The sequence below is a fragment of the Lepisma saccharinum genome, chromosome 1, assembly GCF_977018435.1.
Source record: "Lepisma saccharinum chromosome 1, izLepSacc3.1, whole genome shotgun sequence".
Classification (NCBI taxonomy): domain Eukaryota; kingdom Metazoa; phylum Arthropoda; class Insecta; order Zygentoma; family Lepismatidae; genus Lepisma; species Lepisma saccharinum.
Window position 1 is genome coordinate 112,109,872 of NC_139229.1, and position 17,667 is coordinate 112,127,538.

Sequence of the window (17,667 nt, forward strand, 5' to 3'; positions counted from 1 at the left end):
CAAGCGTTGCCTTTGTCGTAAGGTCACTACAGATTGATACTGTTTGGAGGTAAGTTGTTGCTTGAGTGATTAATTTGCCTGAGAACGTCCAAATTTTGAATTAATTCCATCAGCTGGAAAAAAAAAGTGCCACGGTGCGAAGGGTCACATGTAATATACCCACCCTTAAAAATCATACATAAATCCGTATTCAATTAAAAAACCTTTATTTATGTAGTTTTACTTGTGTGCTGGGAAAGCAAATTGATCGATCAGGGGCCATTTCCCCTGCCCCTCTTAGGGTCGTAACATTCATCGGTAGATTTTAAACCATCGGCCTGAGCACTGGTTTTCGTTAAATTAGTTTTTAAGAAAAACTCTGGTTTTAAATCTAGGGTGTCTGGGAAATAACACATAATGCCTGAATCACACGAGGCTAGATTTTCTGCTGGATTTTCCAGTTGAACTTTCCTAAGCCCCGCGACAGCTTAAGTTTACAGCAGATTTTATGTATTAAACCACGCGAGAACGGCGCTCAGCATCTCCCATGCAAGTCTTGCCTCAACTGCCGAGCTGTTCATATCACAGACAGTGAGAAAATCGGCAGTATTGGAGGAGGACTACATTCTGTGTGCACGTTTGGGTCTATTATGTGCGAAAACTTGTTGCAAACTTAACCTGTCGCGGGGCTTAGTTGTGTGGTACTGACTCACCTCACACGATACTTGCTACCGTACTTGTCGGTATACTTTTGTTCTCACAAGGCATTGGGCAGAGCAGTAAGGGTGTGCAGGACAGAATTTTGTTGGTCGGGACGGGAAGTTTTTTGAATTTTCCCGACATTCGGGACGGGAAAAATTCGCCATTTCTCGACAAAGTCGGGAAATTTTCGGGACGGGAAATGTTCGAAATTTCCCGAAGATCTAAAAATCTCGAATTCTACACGTCATTTGCAACTTAAATTATTGTTTTTGCATTTCTGGAATAAAAACAAACAATTTTCGATAAGTTTCAGACACTTGCAATGCAGAAAACGTCGAGAATTAACAACATTTTAAAATGACCATTCGGTATTTCCCGACTGCTCGGGAAGTCATTTCCCGAAGTCGGGATCGGGACGGGATTTTTTTTCCCGATCCCGGTCCCGACTTTTCGGGATCCCGCACACCCCTAGCGCACGAGCGAATAGAAGAACATTGTAGGAGAATTACTGCTGCTGTTATTAAGAATTAAAAGAAAAGTGTCCGCTAGAAATTGGCTGGAAAGAATATATGTTAATCAAGGTGTACTCAACAAGCTTTTTAATGAACTCTGGTATGTATGATGCTCAGGATTCATTCATAAAAGAATATTTTGTTCAACTAAATATGTTAAACATTTAATACACTGATAATAAAAAGGGTTTTTATTATCGGGTAATCACATTTGTTGTGTTCAAATCTGGTCGCTTTGAATAAATTCCTAAATATTAATGAACACGAACGCACCTCATCTGTTATTTTTTAAAAAATCTAGCAGCGAACAAAAGAAACAAACACTCAAAAACCACAGACAAAAAACTTTCCCTCTCCAAACTCTCAGATTATCTTCACATCAGCAAACTTTCTCTCTGATTGGCTGTTCCACAGAATCTAGCAGAGAAAGCTAGTTGCAATTAGAACACGCTCTAGTCGTCAAAACCAATCTAGCAGCCAGTCCAGCGTCAATGGGCCTGGTCAAAGCAAACTATTGTAGGTGGCAGCACCCCTGTTGTGTCCCCACGCTTTTGATGCGCAATTGTTCTACCATTTAAATACATGGGGAATTTGATGCCGAACGTGCTGCTATTACATTAAATTGCAAGTTTAATTTAATCTTAACCTCAGAAATTATGTCGGAACATGATAGATAAATAAATAGTGAAACTAAGAATTTTAATAAGACGATCGTCAACAACGGAAAAGATATCGGAACTCAAGAAAGCCTTAAAATTTGCACAGCACTTGTTTACGTCACTTGCAATTTTCACAATTTAAGTGCTTTATTCTTGTGAATCTGGTAAAGAATAATACATAATAATTCCACGCAACTGTACTTTTATTTTTATAGTTGTTATTAATAACTGATACTTTTCTTCATGGCTAGTAAATATGGTTCTCTATTTTATACATACGCATTTATCGAGAAGAATAGTTATATAAAAAATATTTTATATTCTGTTTCATGTCTCGCAACCTCTAGGGCTTTCTTATTTACGGGAATTATAATGTTAAAATTGTTGTAACCCAAAACAAAAAGGACGAACATACGGGGAAAATGTCTGCTTAATACAAAGAAAACATATGTTAATATTAATTTATCGGATAGGGCATAGTGTATAATAATAAATGTCATGCGCTTACTAACTTAATACATTTTTTCTTTGTAATTTGTTGAGTTTCTCGGATTCCTACCCCCGCCGTTGAATTACACATACTCGCAAGTCGCAACAAGAGGAAACATAAAAGCGTAGTGTAAATCTAAATTTTTGTATTAGGCTATATACCCATGGCAGCTACGGACGACCAAAATTGCGTCACGTTTAGTCCTCTTTGTGCATAGACATAGTATATTTAGCCCGTCTGAGCTACCCTGCCGTTGCGCTTTAATATATTAATTCTTAGGTTCAGAAGAATGTAATTTTCGGAAATTTATGACTTGCTATATAATGTTTAAGGTTTGCTAAACACATTTTTGTTATCGATTTACACGAGAAATTCTTACCTTCGTTGAAAGTAACGTTTGAATAGCCATCCTATCGCGCTCCAATGTAAAGCTTAGGGCAACTAGATGACGAACGAAATCCTTTAGGGACACAACAGGGGTGGCGCCTCTAGCGGAAAAGTTTGGCAATGAACAGCCCCCATTAGGCAGTGGCGGATTCAGGTGTTAGAGTTGGGAGAGGCGAATTTCACCTCATCGAGAATGAATTCTACGCTACACTTGCACTATTTTATATAAACAATATATAGTACTGTAAACAGGGGCCAAGTTGACTTTCATGCTATATAGATTATTGATTAGATATTGTTTTGCAAAAATAGGGGCCTAAGGCTGAAATAGATGGTTATTAATTATTGTATGTCGTTATCACAATCCCTCCCATTGGCACACTAAACTGAACGATCATATATGAGTACATTGAGTAAAGTGAACAAGCAAAGGGAATAAGAACCTATTCTCTCCGAGAGTCTCGAGTTCTATCCCGTTTTGAGGCATATTGCACAATTGTTCGGATTTCAACTGTAGTTTCAGTTCTGATTAGCCTATCGTGAGCATAGAGTGGGCTTAAATCAAACTTTAAAAAAATATTCTCGAGTCTGTTAAACTTGGTGATGAAAGACAGAACATTTGAGTCTTCAAAATATTAGGCATATTAAATAGCCTATATCAAAAAACATGGATGGCACTAGGGCATTCCTACTCGAAATCTAGTTCCGTGTGATTCGGCCTTAAGTCATAAACTGTGATTTTCTGTTGCTTTCATTCAAGCCCCACTGAATCAATTAAGGAATTTTATGTTGGGCGTCAATACTGTCTGATGTAAATTTGCATTTTTTTAACTTAAGTGCTAATTTTCCGAACAGCCTGGAAATGCTGTGTACATAACTATTAATAATCATTAGTAATGTAATTTACAGTGATCAGAAAGCTACGTTTTAAGGGTAGCTTCACTGCAACTAAACTACTCTTCAAAAAATATAGTTTCGCTGCAGCAATAACTATTTTAAAAATAATGTAGTTTCGCTACTGCTAATGCTATTATCGGGATATCAGACTTATTCACATACTAATGAATTAAATATCGCGGATTTCAGGATTGTAGCGAAATTTTCGCTAAGAGCTACAATAATTTTTTGGCTAAGCTACAGCTACAATTTCAAAAACGTAGCGCCATCTACAAATAATGCGCTACTTCCGATCCGACCACTGGTGATTACTATAATTTAAACAGAAACACTAGAAATATACGTATGAAATGAATACATTTGTGTTTATGTTAAATATTTTTAGTGCTAATCAATGAACTGTTGTACAGTATAATTATTTAGTTTTGATATAAGTAAACCATATTGCAAACTATTCGTCTAAATCCATCCACTTGAAATATGATAATTTATAAATTGTGAAACAGATTACCTTTTATTACAGAGAAAAAGATGACATCCGGAAGATCATTTTTCTGCCTCTTTCGTTTCGTGGTACCATATTTTGCCTTAGCGTTCATACGAACTACATTAGGAGGTATGTATAATATATAATGAGAGCGATCCATTGATGTGTAGACCGCCGTGCCGGTGTTTGCGCTATATGCAAGCGAGGCCCTTGCGGCCGTATGTCGTCACTGTAGACTGTCCGTCAATCAAGCGCGCGAGTTTCCACAGAAGAGGAAATAAGATTTTACAGGATTCTTGTTGTGAAACCTGATGGTAAGAGACCACTAGGAAGGCCAAGACGAAGGTGGAGGGATAACGTTGAGATGGACCTAAAATAAATCGGTAGGAATGGAATAACGTGTATAGATCTTGCTCAGGATAGGGACAGATGGAAGACCTGTGTCGCTGCAGCCATAAACCTCCGGGTTTAAGGTGGCTAGAGAGTTAGTTAGTTAGTTCAATAACTTTCTTAAATAATTACGGAAACTGTTGTGCACTTGCTTCATCGACACTCTACGATGCCGACAAACGGACGCGAGTGCCTCGCTTGCCGATACGCAAACATCAACGCAGCGGTCTACACTTCAATAGATCGCATTATACGTTACAAACTGTAGCATACTACTTTAGGGTTTAACAAAATTGTAATTATTAGAATTGTGAAATTATTTGATTATACTGGTTTAGTTAAAATCATTCCAGTAGTTTTAAATTTATTGTCGTCTCATCCTTATATAGTTTTCTTATCTGAACATAATCCTTATTTTAGCTTCTCATACTTGCAAGGCAACTACCAGTGATCCAGTTAGCAACTTTGTTGCTCCAAAGAATTTTGAGGTGTTCTGCGATTTAAAGGTCGACATTAGATGCCCAACTGTTTGTCGTTTAAGGTAAGATTATAATTACAACTTAGTTATAAATGTATTTACATACATTTTACATATTAATTCTACTCGTTTTATGGCAGTGTTTACAAAATTATTGACGAAATGGTTTTGATTAATGCTTGATAACAATATGAAAGTTGTTAATATAGTTTTTTACGTAATGTAGGAAGCTTTCTGTGATTTCCTCTCTTTTCAAAGATTTCATCCATTTGGGAGATGATTTAATTAGAGGCATAATAGCGAGCCAGACATTTTGGAAGGGTGGTGATGTTTCGTTTTCTTCTGGTGGCTAAACTGATTAATTCAATATATCGGTATCATCATACAAACTGAGCAGAGCAACAAGTGTGGCTTGCAGCTTGTCACTTTGCACATCGGTTCAGATGCACGGGAAACCTGGTCAAATTTCCCTTTTTTTTTGTATGCAGAGTTTTTTCATATATCCCATCATTTTAACGAAAGAAACAATATTGGACAATATAATATTATGTGATCTTAATGCCAATTGCGCTCACAATACAGTAAACCATGTCTTATGCGTTGTTCAATGAATTTATAATTTCCATCTGTTTCAACATTAGCCAGCGACTGGAGAGGGCATTTGAGGAAATCTAATACATCTGCTATGGGCCGGAGTGTGGAGATTACTGGATCATGATTCGGACGAGCCGAAGCATTACGTCCATCTTTTTTGTCCCCGAGAGTTGGTACGAGCATGGTATTCCAGATAATGCTGTATGTGCTTGTTCCTGACCTATTGAGCATCTTTCGACATTTGTCCTATTGGCAAAAGGGCAGATGAAATAAGCGCTCGGCCACGGACAAGTATCTTGTGAAGTGAAAGATAGAGCGAGAGGCGCTGCTCAATTTTATCCTTGGTCCACATCTCAAAATTCTCTACGTCTAGGCCCAGTCCATAAGATAGTGCCTATGGGATCATGGCACATTTCTTGAGGAGACCTCTATCCCCTTCATATCCACCACTATCTCGGAGTTCTGGAAAAAATCTCTCGGTATTTCCGTCGTTGGTCATCTCGCTTGGTTCATCTACAATGATACCTAATTCCTTCTTCAGCTCGGCTTGTATCTTCTGCATTCTTTTCTTCGGCAACTGTTTGTTTGCCTTTCAACGCACCTCTCATTCTTTGATTTCCATGCATGTAACAGAGACACAAAACTACATTGTGTCCAGATTTTCGTTCATGCTAAAATCAATTATCTTCATATTTTCCTCAGTACTTTTTCATAAATCTGCTCTAAGTAAGCGTATTGCACACTTTTCTGTAAATTGTAAACTGTGCGTTTGAGGTTTTAACAACTGTGTTTTTTTTTCTGATTCATTTTTCCATGAAAATTCTTTCTCTGCAAGATAACATTTCTTCTTGGTTTCCAGAACCCAGTTATACGAAGGGTATAGTTTTGCTGCATGCTTTATCGAGCTGTTAAATATGTTGCCGGAAAAAATGTATCACGTATCCAATAACATTTTACAACTTTTTATGAAAAGGGGCAAGAACCGGAAATAAATGCTTTTGTATCCTGAAACTAGAAACATTGTGCTAACATAAGACAGGCTCGTAGCCAGGAATTCTGTGTAGGGGGGACGAAGTCAATCCTAGAGGGGGCAAATTTTTAATATATTGTGTCGCATTGGCAGCATGGTACACAGAGGCACTTGTCCCCTCCCACAAAAGAGATAAGTAACAGAAAAGGGATGATATCTTGAAACTCCAACGAACAAAAAAAAACTTCGAGCAATATCAAATAGCAATATTTCGATAATGACCTTTCTAGATTGCCAAAGAATATAAAGTTTAACATAAATAGGCTAATAGGGACTGTAACTACTTGATATTTACAGGTTGATAATGTTAATAGACGATTAATGTGTACCAACAGCTTTGGGCCTCTCTGCAGAACTGATTAAGGGAGCCCTTTATAAATCATGGTTCATAATGATTCTCTCTAGTTTCCAGTATGCAAGATTTTTACGCACAAAGGAATCTAACGAGAATTTAACAACACCATTGTGTTGTGTTATGCAAGAAAAATCAAATTAATTAAATAATAATGGTTACATATTATTTACACTTTGATGAATTGTGTAAAAATTTGTAATACTTTTCTGTACTTGGCTAAAACATTAAAAAATGGGTCCCTTAGTTCACCAAGGACTCTTATTTCCTTCAAAGGGGAGACTCTTGCATCACTACAGACAACGTTTGCCTACTGGTTACGTTAACCATTTTGCAATACATGTGTTTGACAACTGACAAACAAATAGGAATCCCTTGATTTATCAATGACTTCTTGGATTACAGTACCATCATTAACATTTCATATTAAGTTTCATAGAAATAAATTGTTTTAATAGGGCGCAAATAATTGTAATAGGGCGCAAATAATTTTACGGGGGCCATGGCATTTTCTTTTTTCATATACATCGTTTGGCTCCCAGGGCCGACTCCCGCCGCCTCATAGCTATGGCTCTGAACTTGGATTATAAGAGTAGCTGACATTGCGAGCTGAGCGAGCAAGAAAATTTACGAAATATATTTTTATTTTTATAAAATTTGAAATCGAGCGGGGGCAATTACCCCTCTGTGCCCCTTGCAAGTGCCTATGGCCGTCTGGAAGAAAATGCAAGGAACACGTGAAAACTAATTACATCATGAGTATCCAATTGTCCTGCTATTCTTAGATTCTCCTAGTTTTTTTTTTTTTACTTCAATGTTTGCTTCCACTAGAATGGACTTCCGTCCTAGGTCGGGGGGAGGGGACAATGCCCCCTGCCCCCCTGTGGTTGCAGTACTGTTTATGAGTATCTCTTCATCGATTTCACGTCTTCGCTCATTGTTGCGATTACCTAGAAGTGGCAGAAAAGCAACGCTAAGTAACAAAAAATCAAACAAATAGCCACTCCCTCTCTCTACCACATGTATCACTATTACCAAAAGGTAGACTTGGGAAACAAAAATGTAAGCAGTTCCAAGTTCATAGCAACGCATCCAAGAAAAACATTCGAACACATTAGGCACCTTTAATACAAGACTACTCAAAATGTCACAACTGTTCTAGATACTGAAAATTGCAAAATCATTTCGCGAAGTTTGAATGTGGAAGGGAAATTTTCCCCCCAATCCTGATACGACATTATACGGAATCCCATACACCCTAATAAATCACAAAATCAATAAGTGTCTTTGTTATGTTGCTAGAGTAACACATGATATAATTGTAAAGATTAGTGAGAATTCCAGGTAGGAATGTGTTCTGTATTTTTCACAGGGGGGGGGGCAAAGGGGGCAGTTGCCCTCCTGCCCCCTCTCTAGCTACGGGCCTGACATAAGATGGTTTAATCTTAACTTGAGCATGTTTGAGTCATTTTGTTACTCAACGAAAAGTATCGAAAAGAGAAAGATCTGTGGCCTTTAGCACTAACTTGAGTTCCGGCTCATTAGCAATTCAATACTTGATTATACCAGATGACAAAAGTATTTCCTTCAAATTAAAGCTTAAAAGTAACAAAAAATAATTTTGAAACCGCAATTGGCATCCGATAAATATTTATAAAGACACAAAACTAACTACGTGGAAAAGTTCTTTCTGCAAAAACTAACAAAGATCACATCATCCCCACATTTCAAGCGTTGCTAACCAATTGAGTGCGACACTTATTGTGTAACATCAAATAGTTTTCAATAGAATGGATCTTTTACTCTGGAATTATAGGGTACCAAACCTATTTTGACAACTTTCAATTTTGGGATTTTGACCAGGTTTTCCGTGCAACTGGACCACTGTGCTTTGGTGTGAAATCTCCCTAATATGATTTCCGATTACCATTTTTGTCCTTAAACATTTTTTAAAACGAATGGTACAAATAAGCGGTTGGGAGAAATGTTGCACAGCAACAATGAGAACAAATGCGCAATGATGAATGAAAGGTAAGATAATTCCAAAAGCAGTAAAGTCTTGCACCACATAAAGTTTGGAAGGGACGCTCAGGTTACATTATTGTAGTAACGGCACTATGAATGAACAAATATTAGCTTCACATGTTCAGTTTTTTTTTTTACATTTAACCACTGTTTAAAATTTTTATCAACCTGCGTTTCGGATAATGAATCTGTCTCCGTCCCCAGGGTAGGTTGCTGTTCTTTAATTACTCATTTGTTCTGTATCTGGACACGTGACCTGTTTGGGACAGGCGTCGATATGATAGAATCAGTGGCGAAGCGTAACATTTTTACGTAGTCATCGCAAGACTTGCCAAACGTCAGGGTCAATCTTTCAACCGTGGAGGGGGAAGTGGGATTTCTACATTGATAATGATGATAACAGTGTTCGTACAGACGTGTGAAGTAGAGGTGGCCAAATTCATTTTCTTCTACGTTGTATATGATCGTAAAATAAGGAAGACTAAACTTCCTTAAATTCTACCCGAAAAATGGAAAAAATTGTTAAACGTCTCTCTCCGAAATCCGGGTAGTAAAATTTCCGGAATCCTGATGTTGATTATCCCTGGTGTGAAAGTAAGATATGTTAGCGAAAAGGTTCTGTCTAAGGAAGTATGTCTGTCACCTCGAGAACAAAAATCTTGATCAGTCTTGTCATTCGTAAGCATAGTAAACACAAAACAACATTGAAGTACTTCGTGTTTTGTAAAGTAAGAACATTATTTTCAGAAAACGATATTTAAACCGCAGGATCAAAAGAAAGAAAAAAAATTGAAAAGGAGAAATACTGTGAAGGAAATACAATGGATCCAGAACTGCTTTCCCCCCCCCCCCCCAGCTCTTTCTAGCACTAACCGTGGGGAAATTTATGCTTTTGCTTACTTATGACGTCACTGAAAGCCTGCCGTGTTTGTAAACAAGGGGGTTAAAAAAGGCCTCTTATGACCAGACCTTCAAGAGCGGGGGAAAAGCGGTCGAAGGACCTTGTATTCGCAGACTTACTGCGATGAGTTGGCCCGCCTGACACCATTGCATTCAACAGGAAACGTAGCGGGACGGCTGGGCACGGGGTGTAGAACTTCGATTCGCTAAACTTAGCGAATCTCTTGTGTATTTCTAACTGTTTCATGGCGTCGAGTGACTAATTTCGCTCAAATATGCAAGTATTCTGACTTATTTTTTATTCTTCTCTAAAATATTTAAAAAGCAATTTTTTTCATTATTTTGCTTTGTCATCCCCGCATCTCCCGATGACCGGACGCTTCGCCTCTGGATAGAATATAAAATATACTGCCTAAAAAAAGACTGTTCGGCGAAAGAACAAACTTCAAAATTCTAGTATTTTTGTCTTTTCCGTTGAAAGCGGGAGAGGGTGATATGAACCGCTCAACCAATCGGATTTGTCCAGTTGCCGTGGTAAGGGGAAACGCTCGTTGTATTTTGCGCTGTCAAATTTTTCGTTTCGAGTCGTTTTCGAAACGTGTAGCAGCCTCAACAAGACCAAGCATGTCGGAGTCTAATAGGTACCGCCGCATAGCAAGTGAATGGGTCTCCGATTCCCTGTCTCTCCTTGAAATGCGAGCAAAGGGTGCATGTCGACAGCAAAAGGTGTCGTGTACGACGGGAAAAAATCAGGCGTGTAGAAACATGCTTTCCCCTCCTTGAAACTCCCACAACTGGAGTCGAAAAGAAAGTCTAGGTTTCTTGATGCTTATTCTTTGGCCTGTCGGGATTTAGGAGGATAATTTTTCGGTGGCCGAGTCTTCTCTCCACCTCGTCGGTGATCAAGTCTGAAAACGTAAACGTACGTAGATGTATGTAAACGTAAACATTAGTACATAAAAATTCAAAACAGTGGTTAAAAGTTAAGAAAAAGAAAACTTCAACATGAATGATTCACCACTGATCAGCTACAAAGAAGAATTTGCTTCACAGTTTCGGTTGGTTGTGGTGTCCTGGAATAACATCAACATGAAATTGGTGAAGCATGCTGGGACAAGCCAAGGATGGTGTCTTTGAACTTGGAAACCTGATCACTGTTGATTCAAGTTACTGTTATGCACACTGCTGCCGTTTCCTCATCAGAAGACTGCCCAATAGACCGAAGCAAGCTTTAAGTGCTCTTGTCCACTGTTAGTAGAACGAACCTTTAATTAATGTTGACACTCTTAAAACGTCCTCCTAAGTACAAGCATCTGAAGCAGCAGCTTCATTTCAATAAGCGCCCTTCTTCTTATTGGTGAATTGTATTCACTTCCTTGAATTGATTCTTGGTTTGTTAGTTGGCTGATTTCATTCATTTGCACAATTATGCCACATTAATCGCGGTGGGGAGTAGGGAGTACGATGAAAGAAATGAAATATGGAAGTAGGAGAACACGACTGTGGCCTTTATGAAAGATACCTCTCATTCGTTTGGTCATTCTTCAGTCAAGATGGCTGTTCACAGTATATGAAATTAAGCTCTTCCGAATACTATTATGATATGATTCGTCGATTTTCTGTAATTTCTGGTTAATCGCGACGATGAGAATGAGTAATATGATGAAACTGATGGAGGGGCACATAGAACACTCATTCTCAGGTCAGGGTTCCAACCCGGGACCTCTGGTTATTATGATTAATGAATGTAGGTAAGTTGAATACACACATCTTACCATAGACTTCAATTCATTTCGTTAACCTTGCCTGTTGGATGTTGTGTTCTTTTCATTATTGAAATACTGTCCAGGTGGTCCTTGTTTGTTTAAAATTATATTTCTTCCTTCAGTCCGTCCACCTGAGAGTGGACAGTGGATTGTTATTTATATCCCTAGAGTACTCAATTGTTTCAGTTACAAGACCATACTACTATTTTAAAATCCGTATTGACGAAACATTTCAATGTAAGTAAGATATGGCCAACAAATTTCAACCATAACCATCCTAAATTTAACAATGTGTTTGTTTATGTTATGTGAATTGTTGTAATTTTCAAGTAGTATATTAAAATCTTTTCATCTTTTGTTCTTAACTACTCATGTGGTAAAATGTTGTTATATTGAATTTTTATGTGCAAAGTAAAGTGTCATCATCAGATTATTGTTTTTAAATTGCCATGTATTAAATTCTCAGGTTGGATTTTGTTTTGTTCACAATCGCACCTCCAAGGAACTTGACCACCGATCCCTTTGAACCAGTTGGCTGCCACGATGATAAGATGCTCATCATCCATCCATAGGAGACTAACATTGGGATACATGAATTCTGTGGAACAAACACTGGACAGCATGGTAATAGAATATTGTAAATAATAAAATGAACTATATGAATGTTCATCTCATTTCAAGCTGAAGGGTTCGTGTAGTTTAGGAAGCGAAAAGAAAATGCTGAATTAAAATTGTGATTAGAGAGGTCGGTTCACAGTTTGAAAATACTAGCACATAGAATAGATTCAATTTTGAACGTTATACTGAAAATACTGCCACGAAGAAACGGCATAAAACGAATTTAAAATCTACTACGCTCAATTGTACGTATCAACCTCAAGTGGACATAATTTCTACACTTCATTGCTTCAAGTTTTGATCTCGAAGTGCGTATCTTGTGGTTGTGTAAATCGGATAAGGTGTCCCTGTTTCACAAGCTTGATCAATTGCGAAAGTGCCCATACGTAATCTAAAGATTACCACTATCATTTCAATGGGATTGATATATTGATCCATTGTACTGTACTGTTATGAAGTATCGAGATTATCAGTATTGAGCCAACATTGTGAGGACAATTAAGGAGCTACTTGAATAGAAGGATGCACTGAATAATTGTCTCTAAAATCGTATTTTGGAGGATAACTGCGTTGAACACTATAAATCTTAGCTCCTCCTCCCAATATTTTAAGTCTAGGATTAGTGTTTAAAAAATTAGCTACTCCGTGTTGTGTGCAGAAAAGGTTTGTTAGGGGTTCAGATTAGAGGGATCCATCGATGTAAAATTTCCCATCCTAGAATTTAGTTAAACTAATTAATAAATTAATCTAATAGTTAAATTTAGTTAATCTCAACAATTGTTATCAATTATGCATGTCTTCATATTAACTACTAATATTTGTTTTACACGCTTAAGAATTTATTTTGTTATACGTATTTCTCATACATTAATAATAATAATAACAGTTCATGCACTTAATTATTACCTTTGTATTTGTATTTATCTTATTTTACGTCGCTTTTGTTTACTACCACTTCTAACAAATCTCAAAATTCGCTCACAAAGAAATATCTCCGCCCAAGCTAGAAACTGAACACCGCACTTTCTGTAGCGAGATCGTGAGTCGGCGCGCTCGACCACTAAGGTGGCGTAATTATTATACATGTGTTCATATTTTATGATTATATTCGGCTGTATTTTTAAAATTTATTTCTATCCTGAATGTATTCTCCAGTCATTACTTCAATTTTTTTTTGTTCGAATTTGAAAGAGTTTGAATTACCTATATTTAGGGAAAATAATTTTTTGTTTTACCGATAACATCGAAAATTTGAGGCGCAGTTAACCCAAGAGGTAGAAAAGCGATATAAAATAAACGAAATGGATAGACAGAATGATACATTTATTTTTTAATAACTACGAACTCCCATTTTATATTAAGAGACATATAAAGTAATTTCTTCGTGTATTTTTCCAGTGTATCTTAACGTTCAGCCACCGACTGTAGTGACCCTGGTCTTCCACTTCACTTCAGAGAGAGGGGCTCTTCCTGGGAGGCCAGCGCTAATAGTCCCCAGATGGAACGTCCAAGTGACTCAAGTGAACTGCAGCGGGCCTTCCGCAGATGCTACCACCATCCGTAAGTGCACTTTAAGTTTCCATCATTCCACTTCAAAACCTCTTATCTTTTGTTTCAAGAGCGCAATAAACTATCAGCTCACAACTCGAGGCAGAATTTATTCTAAACGTATTGCATCAAGTTGTCCTCTTTGAGGGAATTACATGAAAGGTTTTCCTTGCACTAGTATCACACAATAACAGCGATGTTTGCTTGTAAAATTTTACATAATCCTCATAAATCAAATTTACACACAGCAGGAGCTATTATTAAAAGAGATATGCATTGTTCGCCTATTTCAATCAAATCTCTCTTTTAATGTGTTTTTTTCTATTTCAAAGAACCACACTGATATTTTAAATTCTAGAAAAAAAATTGGAACTATTTTTTGGATCTTTGGATAATTGTAATGGAAAATGGAATAGTGTTTCCACACTGGGGTATGTTCAGAGAATACCAGGGATACATCTGCATTTACTTCAGAAATGATATTTTTTTGTTAATGCCTGTCATATTAAAGTAATAGTTCTCTGTTGCAATTAATGAAATGTTTTATCAACACAAAGACAACTAAAAACGAAAGACGTACAGGGAGGAAGAGACAAGTGATACTAAATGAGCGAACGAGTGATGAAGAGAGAGACAGATGTAGAGAGAACGGAAGAGAGAGACAGAGAGAGAGTGGAAGAGAGAAGTTGATGAAAAGAGAGGTAGACACGAAAGCAGGATAAGAGTCAATGTGACAGAGAGGGAAAGAGCAGGATGAGGAATAGACATGGAAAATATAGGGGGAGAAATGAAGCGCACTCGAAGAGAGTGTGTGGGGGAAAGAAAGAGAGAGAGAGAAAGACAAAATTGCATGGTGATAGAGTGAGAGCGCAGTTAGAAACTCTGGTCACGAATGCTTTTATGGTATGAGCATGAAGACACATGCAACTTTTCAAGTGGTACATCGTTGGCTGAGACAGAATTGAGAACGAATTTCTGATTATTTTTTTTACTTTTTATTTTCAGCTTCTGAGGGCTGCCTCCAGTACTTCACCGCAGCGAAGGGGACTTTCCAAAGTTTCAGTTTCCCCAACAGCTTGTACTTGCCGAACCTCAACTACGCAGTTTGCATCAAGCGTCGCCTCAATGCCTGCGGGATAAAGTTCAGCTCCACAAGGTTCCAGCTGAGCGCCGTGGACTTCCTCGCTCCTTTTGGAAACAAAGGCTGCGCCCACTACATTACCCGGCCGGACGGCCAGACGTACTTCAGCCACGATTACATCTTCATCCCCAACGGCCAGATACAGCCCTACTCTGAAGATAAGAGTGACAGCAAGTTCTGTGGATCCTTTCTTCAAGGCAGGGATGTTTCAAGTAAGTGGTACTCTTGTTTTACCAGTTTCTTGCTGAGTAACATCCATTTCGTTACTACATAATTACTTAATTACTATCTCACTGGTAACATGATTAGGTTTACGTGAGGTCACAGATTGAATTACCGCAACAATCAATCTTAAATCACTGCAAAATCTTAGCGAAAGCCCCTTGCATATAGAGCAGTAAATGACGGGCAAAGGTCGGCCGATGTCGGAAAAGAATAGAGAAAGCCAGGATTTTAGACTATGGTAAGTAGTGTATTCTCACAAAAGTCACTGCCTTCCCCTCCTCTCCTCTTATTGATTTCGCTTATCGGAAACGAAGCATTGCATTGTTGAACATTGGAATTTTTTCATGTCCATTACTCATATTGCCAGTTAAAACATTTTCTCTGTAAACATTTTCCGTTATCTGTTACAGGTGTTTTTTTTTTATTTCATGAATAATGGGGAAAATGTTAAAATGGAAAATAACTTTTTAAACATTGGCTAATACTTTGAAAACGAACAGAAAATTTCAACAACGTTTCAAATTAAAGTTTTTGGCAAATGTCCTTTCATCAATTCCATCTTACCATTCATCCTCACATTTGGAATTAGCCAAAATTGACAGAATAGCGAAGCAAAATGAAACAAGCCAATCAATAAATAAATAATAACAAAGGACCGGGGCGACAAATGAAAATTAATTTTTCGGGGTGACGCATTAATCAATAATTAACATCGTTTAGTGTACACTCAAAGGCAAAAGTAATAGGTGAATTGCCCATTTTCTTCCAGTCTGTTTTCCGCATGATGATTATGCATTGAAATAAAAAAAAACGTCAACAAGTAGAGGATAGTATTTGTTTCCTTGAAACAACACAGGATGTGGAATAAAAAATAATATAAATAGCGGTGGACAATTAGCCGTTGATTGTACAACTAAACGACAATAATTAAGCAAACCAACCAAGATTACAATGATTATATTTATTATTATTTTGGCAGGTGCAATGAACGGACCCTTTATTCTCTACGTTCACACAGATGACAAACGAAGTCCATTCGCCGGCCCTGAAAATGGATTCCAGATTCAGTATGAACAGCTCACTGTGTGCTAGTAACATTAGTGATGTCATAACGATGTTACTTCTTGGGAATTGGTATTTTTGTTGCTCATTGTTTTATTTTACGTAAGGTGCTATAACGAATTATTTTGTATTGCTTTCATGTATAATATTAAAAATTGTGGAAAACTATAATTATATCCTTTCTTTGCGTAAAAAGAGTAATTAGCGTAACCTTTTTTAAAAATAAAATCGTTTTAAAGTGTTCTTTCGTATCTTTCATTAATATATAGTCTCTAACAATTAATGCTTCTTCAATGTAAAGTAAAAGTTACATGTTAATAGGGTCCGACAACTAAACCTGACTGTTTTTAATTACAAATAAAAACAAAACTCTTTCGTGCAACGAAGTTAATTTAATACATGTTGTACTACATCTCAAAGCATTTTAGGAAAATAGCATGACTGGCAATTTCTTGACAAGATAGTTCATTTTTTTAATTACTCCTCAAAACAGAGACCTGAACACGTTCGATGTTCTCGGGATTTCGAACCCCAGGAGTTCCTTTCATTGCCAATGCCGTCCCCTTGAATTTCCTTACCCACAGTAAAATGGTATTCCGACTGGGAACATGCATATTATGGTGAATGTCGTTACCTTGAGCAACTTGGTTCAGTGTTGATTTAAAAACCTCCAGATTCAGCAGTTGCCTCACAGGTGTGCTATTCAAAAAATGAACTGTCCTTGTCAAGAAACTACATGAAACTGCCTCTTATGTTATTTTCCTGAAATATATTGAGATGTAGTACATGTATTAAATTGACTTTGTTGCATGAAAGAGTTTTGTTTTTATTTGTAATTAAAAACCGCCAGATTTAGTTGCCGAACCATTTATTAGTGTACCAATGCTAGAGTGCAAGGTTTGACTACTGCCCGACTAACATTGTTTCAGTCCTACCCTTCCGGCTTGAAACTGTAGGACAGAACTCGTATTTCTGCACAGCGATCGCTATGCATTCAATACTTGCTGGCAGTTCATCGGAAGTTTAGTGTCACGTGTGTGTGTCTATGTGTGCGCAATACAGTCATTATTGTAATCACAATACAATAATCGTGGGTTGTTCCTTGCATTTCGTACTACAGCCGCAGGCGACTTCGGTGTGAAAGATGCATACAATCTTATTCGGCTGATTGATTGATTCGATTTATTTTACTTCGCTTTTCTGTCACTATTGGCTAATCGCGAAGATGAGAATGAATGGTGATAATATGAGATGGTCGAAGGGACAATCACGATCATGTATGTACGACACGACACGAACCCCACAGAGGGTGGTGTTTACTGGCTGTGAGTCCAGCACCTTGTTAGTACATAGCAATACAGTCCAGAGTGTACTATGTGGAAGAGAGGTTGACATGTGAGTATTTTAACAAAGGTTACCCTTTAC

General features: G+C 37.6%; 2 protein-coding genes across 2 annotated transcripts; both read left to right on the forward strand.

Moving 5' to 3' along the window:
* Positions 1 to 13,803, forward strand: LOC145986599 (uncharacterized). The gene is made up of 5 exons (XM_083120799.1): positions 1 to 49; positions 4,150 to 4,242; positions 4,924 to 5,044; positions 12,115 to 12,272; positions 13,665 to 13,803. The coding sequence occupies exons 2-4, from the start codon at positions 4,158 to 4,160 to the stop codon at positions 12,218 to 12,220; spliced, it is 312 nt and encodes a 103-aa protein (XP_082976925.1). The 5' UTR covers positions 1 to 49; positions 4,150 to 4,157; the 3' UTR covers positions 12,221 to 12,272; positions 13,665 to 13,803.
* LOC145985100 (uncharacterized) lies at positions 12,240 to 16,427 on the forward strand. The gene is made up of 4 exons (XM_083118704.1): positions 12,240 to 12,285; positions 13,665 to 13,826; positions 14,820 to 15,167; positions 16,160 to 16,427. Exons 1-4 carry the CDS (start codon positions 12,240 to 12,242, stop codon positions 16,270 to 16,272), a joined length of 669 nt encoding a protein of 222 aa, XP_082974830.1. The 3' UTR covers positions 16,273 to 16,427.
* The last annotated feature ends 1,240 nt before the right edge of the window (positions 16,428 to 17,667 follow it).